General features: G+C 41.5%; 1 protein-coding gene across 4 annotated transcripts in view; it reads left to right on the top strand.

Annotated features, from left to right (window-relative positions):
* ICA1 (islet cell autoantigen 1) overlaps window positions 1-16,601 on the top strand; it is a 144,556-nt gene that overhangs the window by 111,449 nt on the left and 16,506 nt on the right. For all 4 annotated transcript variants that reach the window (XM_082662010.1, XM_082662007.1, XM_082662008.1 and 1 more), the window contains exons 9-11: window positions 4,683-4,780; window positions 7,049-7,101; window positions 9,910-9,942. In XM_082662010.1, coding sequence (XP_082518136.1) covers window positions 4,683-4,780; window positions 7,049-7,101; window positions 9,910-9,942 — 184 coding nt within the window. The remainder of the gene's footprint in view (window positions 1-4,682; window positions 4,781-7,048; window positions 7,102-9,909; window positions 9,943-16,601) is intronic.

Here is a 16,601-nt window from a genome sequence, read left to right as displayed (position 1 = left end):
TCAAAGTTAAACATTAAATTTAGGTCGTTAGATGAGGGCTGATTGCTGTTCTTTTGCCTGTGAAATTTGTTTTGCTGAGTAGTTTTGCTTTCATTCAGATGAATGTTGCTGTTGCTTTTATTTTCCTAATACAGGAAGTAGTAACTCCCTTTATTATATTAAGCTGTTTCCTTTCTAAGACACTTTTGCAAGCTCGGTCTGTAAGTTTCCTCTGTCACGCTGATCTTACATATTGTGTGTGTGCTTCCTGAAACCATTTAAGCATTGATGGAAACTATTAGCATGTCAGTGCAGCCTTAACAGAGAAAGGTTACTTGGTCTAAAAACATTCCCTCCTTCACAGAGAACCTTTCAGTCTTATATGATGTTGTATTGCTTCTAATTCATAGTGATTTTCCCAAGCAATTTTAATGAAGGGCCTAGAAGGTTTGGGGTTTAGAAACAGAATGCTTTGACGTTTTATTTCTGGACATGGATTTGAACATGGCTTCCATCAGCCAGTGATTCAAACTAGTTCCATCTGATGGCTGCCTTGTCTGCACAGTCAGCCAGGCGTCTTAGATTCATTTTGCCTGAGCAGATGTTCACATCACACAGAAGATGCTGTCACCTCTGACTTTTAAGGATGCTACAGGGTTAAGCGTTTTCAGCTGAGTTTTGGACTTTAATCTGAAGAATTCACCTCTACCCGCCTGCCCCCAGTTGGGCCTTTATAATCAAACCTTGGAAAACGTCGTGATTCACCATGTAGAATATCCTGTATCTGACAGTCACACCCGGGAACTGATCTTGAAGGAGGAAAGCAGACATGATTTGTCCTCCATAATGTTTCAGAGTTCCTCTAAGCCTCTTTATATCTTCAATGTGTACCATCTTTTGTAAGAAACAAGTTCCATATGTGGTGTTGCAGGGTTTTTTCCCTTGCTCTGTAGAGGAACATATAGCTTAGTTTGATCTAAAACTCTCTCTTGCTTCAAGAGACGCCTTCGGAAAATGTTCTAAAATTGATTGTGTTAATGATCACACAACTGTGACTATATTGTAAACCATTGAATTGTACACTTTAAATGAGTGAATTCTGTGGTATGTGAATTATATCTCAGTAAAGATACACACACACAACCTACACACACACACGAGTCCCCTTAGTTCAAAATTCTAATATTTAATAAATAAGCCCATGTGCTCAGTATTAATTTTGCTTATGATTTTATAAGCCTTTTCACATGATTCCCCTAGCCTTTGAATTCCTTAGCTAAAGAGCTCTAATTTTTGCAGTTTAACCTTATGTACATTAATTTATCAACCAACAGGTGCATACACAGCACCTCTCTTGAGTGGCAACAACAAAATTGTTTTAAGGACAATGGTAATAGAAGGAAGGAAGGAGTGATTGTCACAGGAATTATTAATAATAAAGTAGCAATTGGAACTGCAGCCATTCTGTTGGTGAAGCACAATAGTGACTTAACCGTGATGGTGGTGACAGGGGGCCAACAATTGAGTGCCTGCTAATGGCCCAACAGGAGCAGGGGTTGAAAAGAAGGAATAAGTGGTTTACATCACAAAGGGGTTGTCTGAGAGCTGCTGGAGTGTGGTTCTGAGGGGAGGTCAGGCTAGAGACAGAAGGGATGATAACCATGGAGCTGTCAAGGGCATCTCAGGGGCTTAGGCGAGCACTGTGGCAGCTAGACATGGCCGGCTGAGAGCAGCTGTCCTGGCCCTGCCACTGCTGATTGATACAAAGGAAATGCAGAGAGAAGATAACTGAGCAAACCAGGAGGCCTGAGCGAAGCGTCACAGAATCTAAAAGCAAGACTTGGAGCCGGCAGAGCCTTCTCTGGAAATTCTCCTGGCTTCACTTTGACCAGGGCTGGACCACTCTTTAGAGAATAAAACTGCTGGAAGTGGGGTGTGTATGAGTGTGTGTGTGAGTGCCGTGATTGGCAGCTCAGTTGAAAAGAGAAAGTCCTTGACATCTGTTCAACTACTCCTTGTGGTTGCACATTTCCAAAATGCACACACACACACACACACACACACACACACACACACACGTGCCCAGCTTTTACCAGATGCCTTTGGGTGTACACACACACACACACACACACACATATATATGAAGAACACCAAGACTATGGTCCATATTCCAATTGCTTCACTTGTTCCAATGCTGTCCTTCATAGCATTTCCCCCTCCAGCCAAGGATCACAGAGTCCATTTAGTTGTCATGCAGTAGAGAGACAGAAAGAGCAAAAGAGTATAAGGAAACTAATGGGGGCAAAATGTTAAGTATTGAGGAATGTGGGTAAAGGAACGTTCTCCTTGTGTGACCCCTGTTAACCTCTTTATCCCAGTCTCATGAGACTTGTCCTGTTACCCACTATTCTACAGCTGAAACAAGCCAAGCTGTTCCTACTGCTAGGCCTTTGCACCTGGGGCCCGTGGTTCTCCTGAGCTGCACGTGGATGGCTCCTTCCTGCCATTTAGCTCTGAGTTGAAATATCACTTCTAAGAGAGGACATTCCTGCTACCTGCTACCTTATGACCCAATCACTTTCTATCCCCCTATATCAGTTCTCTGCCTGGATCCATCACTAGCTTATGATTTTGTCTGTCTTGTGCACCATGTATCCCCAGCACCCAAAACAGCCCCTGGCCTTGGGATGTGCTGACTGAGTGTACTAATCTAAATGTCCAGAAATAGGGAATCATTAAAAACTATGGCAGTGCCTTATGGATGTGGTTTAAGCAAGAAAATGCGTCAGAATCCTAATCAGGGGACATATATTCAAAGAGAACATTTAGCCCTACCTTAGAATATTGGCAATATAAATTAAACATTTATATTTTTTTAATTCAATATTAAATGTTTAAGATATATAAAATCTTCTTTATATTCTGCACTCAAATTGTTTTAATTATGAAATATCTACATACATTAAATTGGTTAAGAGGGCATCTATGCTCTATAAAAATATCTACTATACAAACAAGGATTCCAATTGTATAAGTCGTATGAGTAAGAAAAAAAACAAAGGAAATATTAGAAAAATAATAACTATTTTAGGGAAATGGAATTACGAGTAATTTTTCCTTTTTTCCTTCCCAAACATTCTACGTGTGGTTTTATTACTTTTCTAATTAAAAAAAATATTTTTAAAAGACAAAACATAATACAGGATATGTATAATGAAATACTAATAAAACTGTAAGTGCAGTTTGGAGATGGAAGGACGTTCTTGAATTTGGCATGCTCAGTGAATGACGCTTTATGAAAAATGGTAGTAACTGGTCTGGACTTTGCAGAGACTGATAGGACTTTGAGGATAGACAGATAGGTAGAGAGAGCTTTTTAGGTTAAAGCAGCAGACTGAGCAAAGATAGGAAGGGAGCAACTAGCACACAGGAGACCGTGAGGATAGAAGCCTAATTGAACGGAAGGACATGTGAGGTTAGCGGGAATGCATCTGGAAGAGTAGGATAGGGTCACATTTTAGAAGATCTTTTAAATTGGTCAGAGAAGTTTAGACTAGAAATGGAAGGAAATAAGAAACTACAGTGGGTTCTTGAGAAAAAGGGTAATATGATGGCCTGGGTGTTATAGGAAAATTATTCTAGCAGGAAGAGTGACACCAGTGTCCATCTAGTGTCCATGGCAGACACCAAAACCAGTCACAGCTCCACTGCCAAGACTCAGCCTTCAGACCATCTTCAACCAGCCCTCCGGTCAGCCATCAGTAATCAGTCCAAGTTGGCATATGAAAAGTTATTGCCTCCTCTGTGTGTATGTCATACTAGAAAAGTGAAGGATGGGAAGGAGACAGGAACAGAGAGGTGAAGACCCAAAGGATGAGGACTTTAATAGTTCTGAGAATATAAGCAGGATAAGTATCTTGAGATATTTCTTTTTTGTTTGTATTATAATTAGGCCAGAAATGGAGATCTTTGTATATAACTCATTATTCAGTTGTTACAGGGATGTTTTGCTTTTTCAGGCTTTGTCACTGGTGTACAGTTCCTTGGGACTTTTTGCTTTTTAAAAAAAAAAAAACAAAACACCTTTCCTTAAATATTTAATAAACTTTAAGAACAGTCGCTCAAAGAAATTATGTGCCAAAAAAAGACTCTCACCCGTTTTTAACCTACAAAGATTTGGACTCACCTGCTCTGTCCACTCGTGGGAGTTAACTTGTCAGAATTTGTTAAGTTACTATTTTGGGTTTGAAAAAAAAGGGTTTGTTTCCTCTTGTTTTTTTTAAAAAATAAACTGTTTTATATTGCAAAATAGCAAACAAAATTAAAAATAAAATTGTCTCATCTTTGGGGGAGAGAAAGCTTCTACTCTGTCAGTGTGTGGGCTGCAAGCAGAACAGAATGTTTATCTTAGCTGCATGTTAAAGATGGAACATAAAGTTAGCAATAGCCAAAAGGCCTTCTTTTGAATAACTTATCACAAAAGGGAAAAACATAAATCTAGTGGCAAAACAACTCTCCTTTATAAGCTAGTATTTCTTGGATAGGTCTGAGAACATCCAACATTTCCTTTCTGTCCACTTGTTTGGTTCAAGGTTACCTCCCCAAACCTCTAATTCAGGGTTTGATTACTGGGACCAGTGGCAGTTGAGTTTTTAATTGACCTTTCATTGTCTTTTGTTTTCTTTCCTATTATCCTGATCAAGAGCTTACAAGACCCTATGAAAAAGCTGGTTGAGAAAGAAGAAAGGAAGAAGATTGCCCAGCAGGAAAGTGCAGAGGCCTCAGTGGAGGAACCAAGTCAGTAAGTCACGGCTCCTTCTCTTGGCAAACCTTTCTTCCCACAGGTAAGGCCACCGCCATCCTCGCAGACCGAGTCTGCCAGGGTTTCTGACACAGGGTGACTGCTTTACTTCCTCACTTCTCTGAATAGATGTACTAAAATTGAGGCCAAACTCCTCCCCTCACATATTCCTGCTAGGCCGGGACTCACTTATCCCAAGAAGAGACCCCTTTCTGGGGTCTTAGGAAGGGCAACTTGTGAGGAGTTGGCTGGGGCAAGAGAGGGCAAAGGTCCCCAGTACTCCCTGGCCTCAGACCCAGCTTCCTGCTCTCTGGGATTTCTGCACCCCATCTATTCCTTTTGTCACCATCAGTTACAAGATCCTGTCCTAGATAGGAAATCCCCGGCTTTTCTCTCATAGAAGGAAATAACTTATTAGCTTACCTCACAACACATGTAGTACTCAGGTGTTATGATACACAAGTGTTGGGTCTTGACATTTTGTTTCTACGTGCAGACTTTCTGTTTCCTCCTCTGTGAAGCAGAGAGCAGCTTTGAGCGCAGGAAGTGACTCTCCATCATCATTTCTTGCCTCTTTACAGAGAAGCCTCCTCCAGTCATTTTTAAACACTGAGATGAACTTTTCAACATATATGCTGCATGATTCCTCAACTCATACAGCAAGGAGGAGGTTTACATGTGAACTTATGTCTTTTTCTGTTGAGATGTCATAGCCCGTGGGAATGGGGTTAATCTTGAGCTGGCTAACCTAGTAGATTACCTTACCTCCATTTGTTCTTCCTTTTCCACACAAAAAAGTTTAGATGACAACCTTGTGCTAAAACAGGTTTACATTTTTACTGTGTTTCTAAATCAGGTTTTAAATATCTTTTTTGTCTGACGGAAGTATTTACCACCAAGGGTAGCCTTCTTTAACTTAATTTATTTTTTTATTTTTTTGCGGTACGCGGGCCTCTCACTGTTGTGGCCTCTCCCGTTGCGGAGCACAGGCTCCGGACGCGCAGGCTCAGCGGCCATGGCTCACGGGCCCAGCCGCTCTGCGGCACATGGGATCCTCCCGGACCGGGGCACGAACCCGTGTCCCATGCATCGGCAGGCGGACTCACCACTGCGCCACCAGGGAAGCCTGCCTTCTTTAATTTTAAAGCAAATACTAGAAAATTTCTTTAGTGCAGAACAAAGACAATTTTTCACTGTAGGAACAACTATAGAATGTGCTCTGAATCTAGTACAATTGACTATATGAGGGGGAAGCAATTTAACCTATTACTGTTAGTAATGGTGATGCTAGCTACCATTTAGTGAGCACCTACTGTGTATGAAACACAATGCCAGGTGCTTTATTCATGTTATCTCAACTCATTCTCATGATGACCCTCCATGTAATTAACATAGGCATTTCCCTGTTGTGTTAATGATGGAAGTGGGGCTCAGAGAGGTTAAGGGACTGCCCATGGCCCCTAGTATAGTAAGAGGCAGGGCCTGGAGTGAGTTCTGGTGCCTTTTTTTCACCATATATGTTACTGCAATCAAAGTAAAGCATTAACTTTTACTTAGAGAGGAACTACCGAAGATTAGTTTTGGGTGATTAGTTTTAATTAATTTCATATTTCTTCATTATTTTTATTACTTCCTTTTTTAAAGCTCAAAAAGTGTAAAAGTAACTAGTTTAAATGACAATGAAATTTAATAAGAATTTTGTTCAGAAATGGCAGGTAAAGTGAACCACTTTGCTAGGAGGGGGATTCAGAGGCACCAGCTGAATCTCAGGGTGGTGATGTATCTGTGCCATCATCTTACCCATGAATAGTGAGAGTTCAGTAGGCAACAGTCTTGTGGATTTGAGAATGATCCTGCTTTCAGCCTTATGTAATTTAGCTAACCTCCTAAGGTATCCTCTCCTGGAACACCACGAATCAGAATAAACACCTGCTTGTCCATCAGTTTTTTAACTATGTTTTTAAAGTGATAACTGTAAGTATCTATCTTTGTTATACATAACTGCCCACCTAGATATTTACAGAATATGTGCCTTGGCATGAAACTAAATTCAGACGTTAAGATACTACTAACCAGTTTTAGTACAGGGACAGAAGAAAGCCAGCAAATTTATTTCTTCTTCCAAAAATATATAGCATGTAAATGACTGTATGTTCATATTGTGTGTGTGTGTACGTACAGTAATAGATATTGTACAGAAAATCTGGCTCTATCATAAGTATAACATTTTCAGAACAACATTACTAAACTTTGTTTTTTAATTTTAAGGTTAATTTCATTAGAGGATGAAAACCAGCACAAGGAATCCTCTAGTTTTAAGAGTAAGTTTCGATTTTTATTTAGAATTGCTTCTGAAATACTGCTGCACAACAGCCAGCTCATTTTCTTTTTCGGTAAACTTCTTCTAGACCTTTTTTTCCAATTGAGAAAATTCTATATTAATTTGCTTCCTATCATTTAAGTTTTAAATTTTCAAATATCAGTGCTGTTGACCCTATAGCGTTATTGAGAGAGGTTGTATATTTTGAACTAGAAAACAACATCATTAGTCATTTCAGCAGCAGCCTGTCAGGGGAGCATCACTATTGATACTATTTCTTTTACAACAGGTGATAACATTTCTGCTATTACCATTACGAGTTGTAACTGCCATTTGGGCTGTAGAGGTGGTTGCAAAGAGATTACATGATGACATCAGGAGAGTTCGATTTTGGCTGTGTCATGGGGTGTGTATTGGTCATGGTTGGGAACAGATGGGAGAGCTCAGACACTGCTCTTCCAGGTGGTTCCTGGGCCTGCTCAGTACTGAGTGGCACCAGATCCCTCTGGCGTACTGACCCTCGTGTGGTCGGAAGAGGGATCAGAGCACTGGTGGACCAGACAGTGTGCTTTGAAGGGCTTGTCAACTATTCCTGCCTTCTGCTATTACAGCCCATTCATTCACTGGTGCGTTCTCGCATGAGGAGCATGGGGTAGGGTAAAGTGTGACAGAACTCAGGATGGAAAGCTGAGCCTTTCGCTGGGACTCAAATTCTTGGAGATGCAGGGGAAAGTTTTATAGGTAATAGGAAGAGAACTAAAATTACCCCAACCGCCTGTTCAGCCTGGCCCTCTCGGAATGTATCTGCCTCTGCCCTTTGCTGGGGCAGCCTTTCCAGGAGACAGGAGGGGGCAGATTATACCCTAGAACTCCCCCTCTCTTCCATCTCTTCCCTTCACACTCTGTCTTCCTTCCTACTTTGCCAACCACATCACCTACTTTATTCTTCTCCCATTTACTGCTTCCTTTGCTTTTCCCCCATCTGTCTTTCAACAGGGAAAAAAAAAAAACTACCACTTTTTTGCCTCTACAGCTTGGCTTCGTGTCATCCCTTCGTGCTTGTATGCCTTCACTTACTCACGTACTTGTTCATTTGTTCAGCGGATGTTAATTGAGAGCCACCTCTGTGGCGGACACAGCACAGGGCTCTGGGCCCATGGTGATGGACCCTTCCAGGATGGGGCTTACAGTCAAAAGGGGAAGCAGGTGGTAACCTAACAATTACACAAGTAACTGGGCAACTCCAACTTGGGTGTGGGCTGCAAGGGCGATGGGCCTGTGTGTTAGGGTGACTTCACCTGTTCGAGGGCATCGGGGAACTGGCTAAGTCAAGGCTACTGCAAGACCTATCAAAGCAAAAGAAACAGCCTGGGCAAAGACTATGAACCAGGGAGGACCAGGGGAAGGTCAGAGGAACAATGTCCTAGAGGTTGACGGAGGGAGTAAGTGGTAGAAGCCAGAGAGGCAGGCTGGCCATGTAAGAGTCTCTGACTGTATTGATCCACACCCTCCAGCCTCAGGATCATGCAGGGCTGACAGCACGAATCCTGTGAGAATCTAAATAATCGAATAGAAAAATTTTAGTTTTGTGGGAAAAATGTAAACTCCAGTTGATTCTATTTCTATTCAAATTATCAATATAGATCGTTTATTTATACAACATGCGACAGTACAGGGGGATCAGATTTTCTCTCTGTGCCGAATGTTCACTTGCTTGTGGTAGCTGCATAATATTTTGAGATCGTAAATGTTGATTTCCTTATTTTATATCTACACAGAATGGAATCCATTATAATGAAGTGCGATCTGTCCTTTATTCTGGGACCTGTAGAAAGTCTAATGTACCTATGAGCAAACCAAGGTTTAAGGTCGTTATATTGTGCGTACACACGCACACGCACACACTTTATCAGGCAGAAGGTACAAAGAGTTCCCATATATGCCCTGCCCCCCGCACATGCATAGCCACCCCCGCTAGCAACATCCCCCGCCAGGGTAAACAATCAATGAACCAACACTGACATATTATTATCTCTCAAATTCCATAGTTTCCATTAGATGTTGTACAGTCTGTAGGTTTTCACAAATGTTTAATGCCATGTATCCACCACATGCAGAGTACTTTCACTGTCCTAAAAATCCCCCGTTGCTTCACCTATTCAACTTTCCCTCCCCCAAACTCCTAGCAACCACTGATCTTTTTATTGTCTCCATAGTTTTGCTTTTTCCAGAGTGTCATATAGTTGGAATCACGCTGAATGTCGCCTTTACAGGTTGGCTTCTTTCACCCGTAATCTGCCCTTTTATTTTAGCCAGGCCCACGTGGCTGAGGTTCCTTAGCTCACCATCACTCGATCTTCTGGTACTTAAGTCACACATTTGTCCGTAGAAGGAGAATTGTTGATCAGTGTCATATAGTTTTCTACCAAACAAAACAAGGATTCAGGGCTGTTAACTCAGCATTCATTGAGAGCCAGCAGCTTGGGTAAATTATCATCTGAGGACCTCTGCTTCTGTGTGAGTGAGTTTGTGGATACTATTTCTTCCTGAAGCCATGTATTTACCTTAGCGTTAGTATATGAACACACACACCTTTCTGAATCGGTGATAACCAAATGCATGTGTTATATTTACAGCTGAAGATGGAAAAAGTGTTTTATCTGCCTTAGACAAAAGCTCTATACATAATGCATGCTCAGGCAGTCTAGATTAAGGAAAACAACTCAATTTTAGTAATTTGACTCAAACTCCTTACAAAATGAAAATGACTCAATTTTCTTTTCTTTCTTCTCCTCTAATGAACCTATAGATGAACTATTAGACATGAAACTCGAGGAAGGTGGTAAGATTTATGCATTTCTTTGGGGTTATAATTTGTTTAATATTTTAAATACTGTTGTTACATGCAGGAAAATGTAATTTTTATCTTTTGAATAGCTTTGCATTCCCAAGCAATTGTTTTTAGGTGACTGTCATTTGTCTTTATAAGTGACTTCAGATATGCTCAAGCACAAATAGTATGTGTAGATCTGTCATCTTTAGTGTAATTACATAATGTTCAAACTACTAAAGCTAAAAGCTATTATGTCAGAGGTTGAATGCTGGAGTAGAAAAAAAACATGGCTTTCAGAATCAGACAGACCTGAATTTAGATATGGTTCTCCTAGAAATGATCTCTATGGCCTTAAGTAACTTGCTTCATACTTAAACTCTTTTAGCCTCAGTTGTTCTCATTTGTAAATTGGAGCCAGTAGCAACAGTCCTGCTGGGTTATTGCCAGGATTGGAGATCAAGTATGCAAAGGGTCTTTCATCGTCTCTGACACAGGGACACTCTCCAAACGGTAAGCAGAGATGGTAGGACTAGAAATGTTGCCCTGCCTGGACTTCCCTGGCAGTCCAGTGGTTAAGACTCTGCACTTCCACTACAGGGGTCGCGGGTTTGATCCCTGGTTGGGGAACTAAGATCCCACGTGCCGCGCATAGTGTGGCCAAAAATAGATAAATTTTTTTTTAAATAAATAAATAGATTATAAATTATGCATTTAGGCAATTTTCAAAAAAAGAAAAATCTAATTAAAAAAACAAGAAAGAAAGAAATGTTGCCCTGCTGATATACTGTGCTTATCTTCATTGAACCTTAGTTAAATGCACAGGGAAAGCTTGCCTGGCCAGGTCCCACACCCAAGTTCACCAGACCTAAAATCATTTACTAAATAACCCCCCACAAGAGATTCCAGAACTATGGATTTGGATGAGACATGCCTAGTCTTAAGCGATCCCAAGAAATTGAGTGTGTTCAGCTTGGTCATAGCCTTTGCTTTCCATCCTACCCCTGAGATTCTCAGCCAAATTCTAGAGCATCCCTTGCCCTGGGTGGCTGGCATACCGTCTGCCCTGGTCTTACAGGTTTCTTACAGGACTAGAAGTGGGCCAAGGTCATCCTGCCAGCCCCAGTTACCTAGGGCTGATGATTTTCTCTACTCAGTCTTTGCTTGATTTGGATTTAATTCCCAGAGTGTGAGAGGAGAAGCTCTGGAAAACAGGACATTGGTTAAAGTTTTTTCAAAATTGGAAAGGCATCACAACTCTAGCACTAAGTTTCCAAGGCTTTAAAAAAAAAAAAAAAAAAGTTTCCAAGGCTAAGGCATATAAACTTGAGGGCAGAAACCCACTTTCCTTATTAATTTTTCATTCTAGGCAACACACTGTGCAGTATTTCATGAATGTCCATGCATATTTATCAGAATGTCTACTTACTTGTAAATACTGAAATCACACCAGGGTATGAAAGTAAAAAAGCAAATAATTAATGCAGATTGCCATTACATGGCCTATATTTTCATAACAATGTTTCTCCCTTGGCTTAAGGATAGAATATTTTGATGAAATAAAAGTGCTTTTAAACAAATTATTTTTTGGAGGGGGAAAATATTTCAGTCTTACAAAGGTGAGATAAGGATAATAATGTAACAAGTAATAGGTACCCACCACCTAGTTTTAGCAAGTCTTAACATTTAACAGATTATTTATAATTATACATAAGCTTCAATTTATTTTGATAGGAATATGATTTAGCCTATTCCCAACCTCTTATTTATATAGTTTGCTCTTTGCTTTTATTATCTCCTATCTAATTTCATTATTTTAATAAACATAATTTTTGAATAGGTGGTATATTCACGTTGGTGCAAAAATCAAAATGATATAAACGTATACAGTAAAAAAAACAAAAGCAAACCTCTCACTCCCATTGCTGCTGCCCACTCTCCTCTCTATTCCAACATTCCCATCCCTTAGTGCATCCCTCCAGTGTTTCTTTACACAGACACAAGCACATTTGAGTCTATAGTCTCGTGTTTCCCTGCTTCTTCCAAAAAAAAGTTTCTTGGTTTTGGTTTTTGACTTTTTAAACTTGGTTATAGTGGTACAACACTAACCCAGTAGCCATGCCTTTCTTCACAGAATTAAGTCAGAAATGCTAACTGCCCAAGATACAGGCTTACTTTCATGAGCTTCTTCTAACACATGTGCCAAGATATGTTGGAATAAGATTGATATCTTTCTCCTTACTTAAAACACCTCATTGGTTTGTAGTTACAATCTTTGTTTCCTAGAATTGTGGCTCATATACTTTTTTTTTTTGAGCACTCGACTTAATTCTGAAGATAAAGAGATGAATGTGCTCTTCCTCAAAATGTGTACTTGTTCTCAGGCAGAAAAATTGATTTACAAATTTTCTTGGTTAAATGCAGTGTCACATAATTTCTCCTTTCCCTTTATCTCTGCCAACCCACAAAGCCCCCCCTTGAGTCACCAGCCGTGCTTTCCCTCTATCTGCCTCTTATGCGTCCGCAGCCCCAGGGGTAGCATCAGCTTAAAAATTAACATGGCCACGAGTATAAAAATATTCTCTCGGTGTACAGAGAACTTGCGGTGATGGAAGAAAAGAATACTCTTAATTAGTTGACTTCCAAATGTGTGCCCTTCGGAAAACTGCCAGAAGGCCCAAATCCTGAATTAAAATACTGATTATAATATGTAAGACATTAAACAATCAAGAAATAAAAAGAGCTTAATCCAGGGATGGCTGACTTTATAGGACTGGGGGAGCTGTAAGCTCTAGCACCCTGCTGCTTGGAGGCTGGTTCACCCCCAGTGGTGATTCTGTTGGACAAGTCATGGCTAAGCCCTGGTACAGTGTTATCAGAGAGCAGACCGCTTCTGTCTACAGCAAGGACACAATTCTTCAGGAGCCGTGGCCCAGAAAATCACTCCGACTCAGTGTCATAATGAAATGTGTTTTCTCCTACTAAATAGATAAGGTAATGGAAAACCAGTATTTGACCAGTTTATACAAACATTTTAAATGAAAAAGAAACTGAGTGACATTTTGAGGTACTTGAAAGTGGCTCTGAAATCACCTTGTGACCACATGTGACAGTCCTTAGTCTCAATTCACAAGTTATAACATGTAAAGCCTTGTGTTCCTCAAAGTTGGGCCAAGAAAAATAACTCTCAGATAACTGAACAGAAAGTGGTGGGATAAAGCAGAAGAGAGTTACATGAATTCAGCTCACCTAAATCTCCTAACTCGGCCTTATCCAAAATATCCCTCTCTAGGACAGGACTAACTGGACCAATTTTAAAATGGTTTGATTGTTCATATTACAATGGAAATGTTTGTCTTTGGCTGCTTCCTTGGTTTCTATCTCCAGATTTGCGATTCTAAATTCTGGCCAATAGCAAATGACTGAGACACTCACTCACTAGCTCCCATATGTCTGGGTGAGAAGCTTTAGCCTGGAGCAGTAATATGCATTTCTGTCCCTGCACCCAGGTCCTGCCCAGTCATTCAGAACTGTCTCCTGTACTTACCTATATATATATATGTAGCTGACTAGGGGTCCCATTGCTTCCTCACAGCCATGTGTCAAACACAAAGCTCATTATCTTTTCTCATAAACTTTCCCTTCTCCCTGTCTCCCTCAGCCTCCTAGGGAGAAAACTGCTGGCTTGGTTCCTTTCATGAGATAATGGTGTACCTTAAAACCAAATACTGTTCTTATTGGATCACCTTATAGTCTGTAGTGTTCTATGTAGCTTTACCCCTGCTCCAGGTATCAAGTTTTCCGGTAATACTGCTTGCTTGTTAAGCTCTAATGCTACAATGGAGGAGCAAGCTCATCAAAAAGTATTCGTTTTGTTTTGTTTTGTTTTGTTTTGTTTTTGTGGTACGTGGGCCTCTCACCGCTGTGGCTTTTTCCCGTTGCGGAGCACAGGCTCCAGACGCACAGGCTCAGCGGCCATGGCTCACGGGCCCAGCCGCTCCACGGCATGTGGGATCTTCCCGGACCGGGGCACGAACCCGTGTCCCCTGCATCGGCAGGCAGACTCTCAACCACTGCGCCACCAGGGAAGCCCCAAAAAGTATTTTTTGAGTGCCTACTCTGGGTCTAGCATTGTTAGGGTTTTTTTCTCTGATGGGGGAGGGGTTGTTTGTTTTGTTTTTTGTTTGGTGTGTGTGTGTGTGTGTGTGTGTGTGTGTGTGTGTGTGTCCCAGAGAGTGGGCAGGGTGGGTTTTCCTCCATCTGCTATTACTATCCATGTCTTTTTTCACCAGAAGGGAGTTTTTAGAAGCAGTATTCTTGAATTCCAAACAAGTACAATTTGTTACCAGAGCCTTTTATAATGAAGACTATTTTTCTTGTTAGACAGCTTCGTAAGGTGGTTTCCTACCCAAGTGTGAGGATAGTGTTGGTGTTTGGGGTTTTTCATGTGTGTTTCAAGCGTGTGGCCTTTACAATTAGTCATAATGTTGAGAGTGGGGACCAGGGAGCAAACCAGAGTGTCTTCCTGTTTCACACACAGATGAAGGGAACTTCTGTGACATTTATCTACTTGTTTTCCTGTGCTCTCATTTTGGGTCTGTGTAGTTATGTTTCCATCTTCTGTGTTCCTAATTTCTGCTGAGGTCATGAACCTCAGTATGATTTCAAAAATATCACCCGAGTGGGCTGTCACCTGGCTCCTACATTAGGTTTCTGTCACCCACACTCAGTCTGAACTTGAGAGCTTCCTCTGAAGGTCAGTTTTCACTCAATGAAAACTCACTGGGTCAGAATCATTGTTCCTAGGGAATGTTTTCCCAGAGGCATAGGGTTTTTATTTTTGAATCCTTGGGCAGGGCAGGGCAGGGTAAACGTGCTAAGTGGTTCTGTCATCTCGACCATTCTGCCATGGTGCCTGCAGCTGTGAGCTTTGCCTAGCTACCAGTGGAGCCATATGACCTCAGAAACCCTACAAACTTTACAAAACTTAAATATTTGTTTATATATGAGATCCTTAATAGGCTCTGAAGTGAAAGCAGTGTGGTGCACTGAAAAAACAATTTGACCATGGGTCTCCAGCCAGATAATTTATAACTAATAAAGTATATGACCTTGAGGTCACCTAGCCTGGGTGTATTTTTCCTCATCTGTAAAATGAGTTAGAGGAGGTGATTTATACGATCCCTTTCAGTTGAGTATGACTCTTCTCTTTGGGCATCTCATTGGTAGAAAACAGCAGGTTCCCAGACAGGAAGGCAGGAAAGCATGTTTGAGGAATGGCAGTCGGAGGAGTTTTGCTGAATCGTAGGCTTCCCTGAAGGCAGTGTCGGCTAGCTGCTGAAAGAGCTGCCTTAAAGCTTGACTGTAGTGGTCCTGAACCCACCATAAGGAGTGTTACTTCACTCAGGAGTCAGAGGGGGCCATTGAAGGTTTTTGAGGAAGGGAGTCATAACCTCACAGCTGAATTAAGCAAAGGTATACAACAGGAGGGTGCCTTTTATGGAGCGCCAGCAGGTTCGCCAATTGGCAAACCCCTAAGGGCCCCCAGGTAGGAATTTGTCATCCAAGTTCAAGAAAGAAGTTGGAGTTGGAGATGGAGATTTGAGAATGCTCCCAAGCAATGCTGGAACCATGAGAACAAATGAGATCTTCTATGTAGAGAATGTAGGGAAGAGAGAGATGTTGGCTTAGGAAGAAATCTTAAGGGCAACCAGAATAGGAAGAGGCAGCAGGGAAAGTATTATCAAGGAGATAGGAGGACATCCAAGAGAGCCACTTGATGGGGACTCACAGGAGATGACAGCATTTCCAGAGCGGGCATTAGTGCAAAGTGCTACAGAGGTCAAAGCCTGAGAAAGGGGGCTTGGAATCTGCCATGAGGATCTCTCTGTTAACCTTCAAGAGGGCCACTTCAGTGTAGGTGGGGGCAGGAAATTGATTACAGACAGCCCCAAAAAGAGTGGTGACAAAGTAGAGTGTGTGGCTGTAGAAGAAAGAAGAAACTAGGACAGTGAGTTGACAGGGGGTGTGTGGGGAGAGACAGCACCATCAAGTGAAGATTGACATTGTTGGCTGTGCACACACCTGAGGTCAGGGAGAGGAAGCCTTGGAGAATGAACAATTACAGATGCTGATGTTGGAATAATACTGGGAGCAGAGCAGGCTCCCACAAGCATGGGGAGAGCATAGGGAGGGCTAATCTTGCAAAGGATGAGGGAGTGCATGAAGGGTCGTAGAGCTGGAGGCCAAGCAGTGAGAATTTGAGTATGTCACGTGTGTTGCCCTTTATTTTTGTAGTACTATCTGCGGTTGGGTTACTGATAGGAAAGTAAACATGGAGACTTGAGAGCCAGCAAGGGCATGAAAGGGGCTGGAAGGAGTATCTGTGGATTTGGCCCCTGCAATCTCTTTGTTCATTCTTTAAGACAAAGGCAGGGTGGGGCTCCGTAACTCAGGAGCAACGCTTGCTCATGTACACGGTGGAGGCTGTGACTCCAGTTGTAACTCTCACCAGGCTTCTCTCAAAGAGCTTATCGTATCTCTGTGTGTCCTCATATTCTCACAGTTGAGTTGAATTATTTCCAGAGAAAATGATAGCATGATTCTTAAGAGCCAACTGACTAGTGTTATTTTTCAAGTCTTGACTTGTCTGGTTACAGACCTAAACCTGT

Source organism: Grampus griseus (assembly GCF_964374135.1).
Source record: "Grampus griseus genome assembly, chromosome: 9".
Taxonomy (NCBI): Eukaryota; Metazoa; Chordata; class Mammalia; order Artiodactyla; family Delphinidae; genus Grampus; species Grampus griseus.
This window is presented reverse-complemented; position numbering and strand designations above follow the sequence as displayed.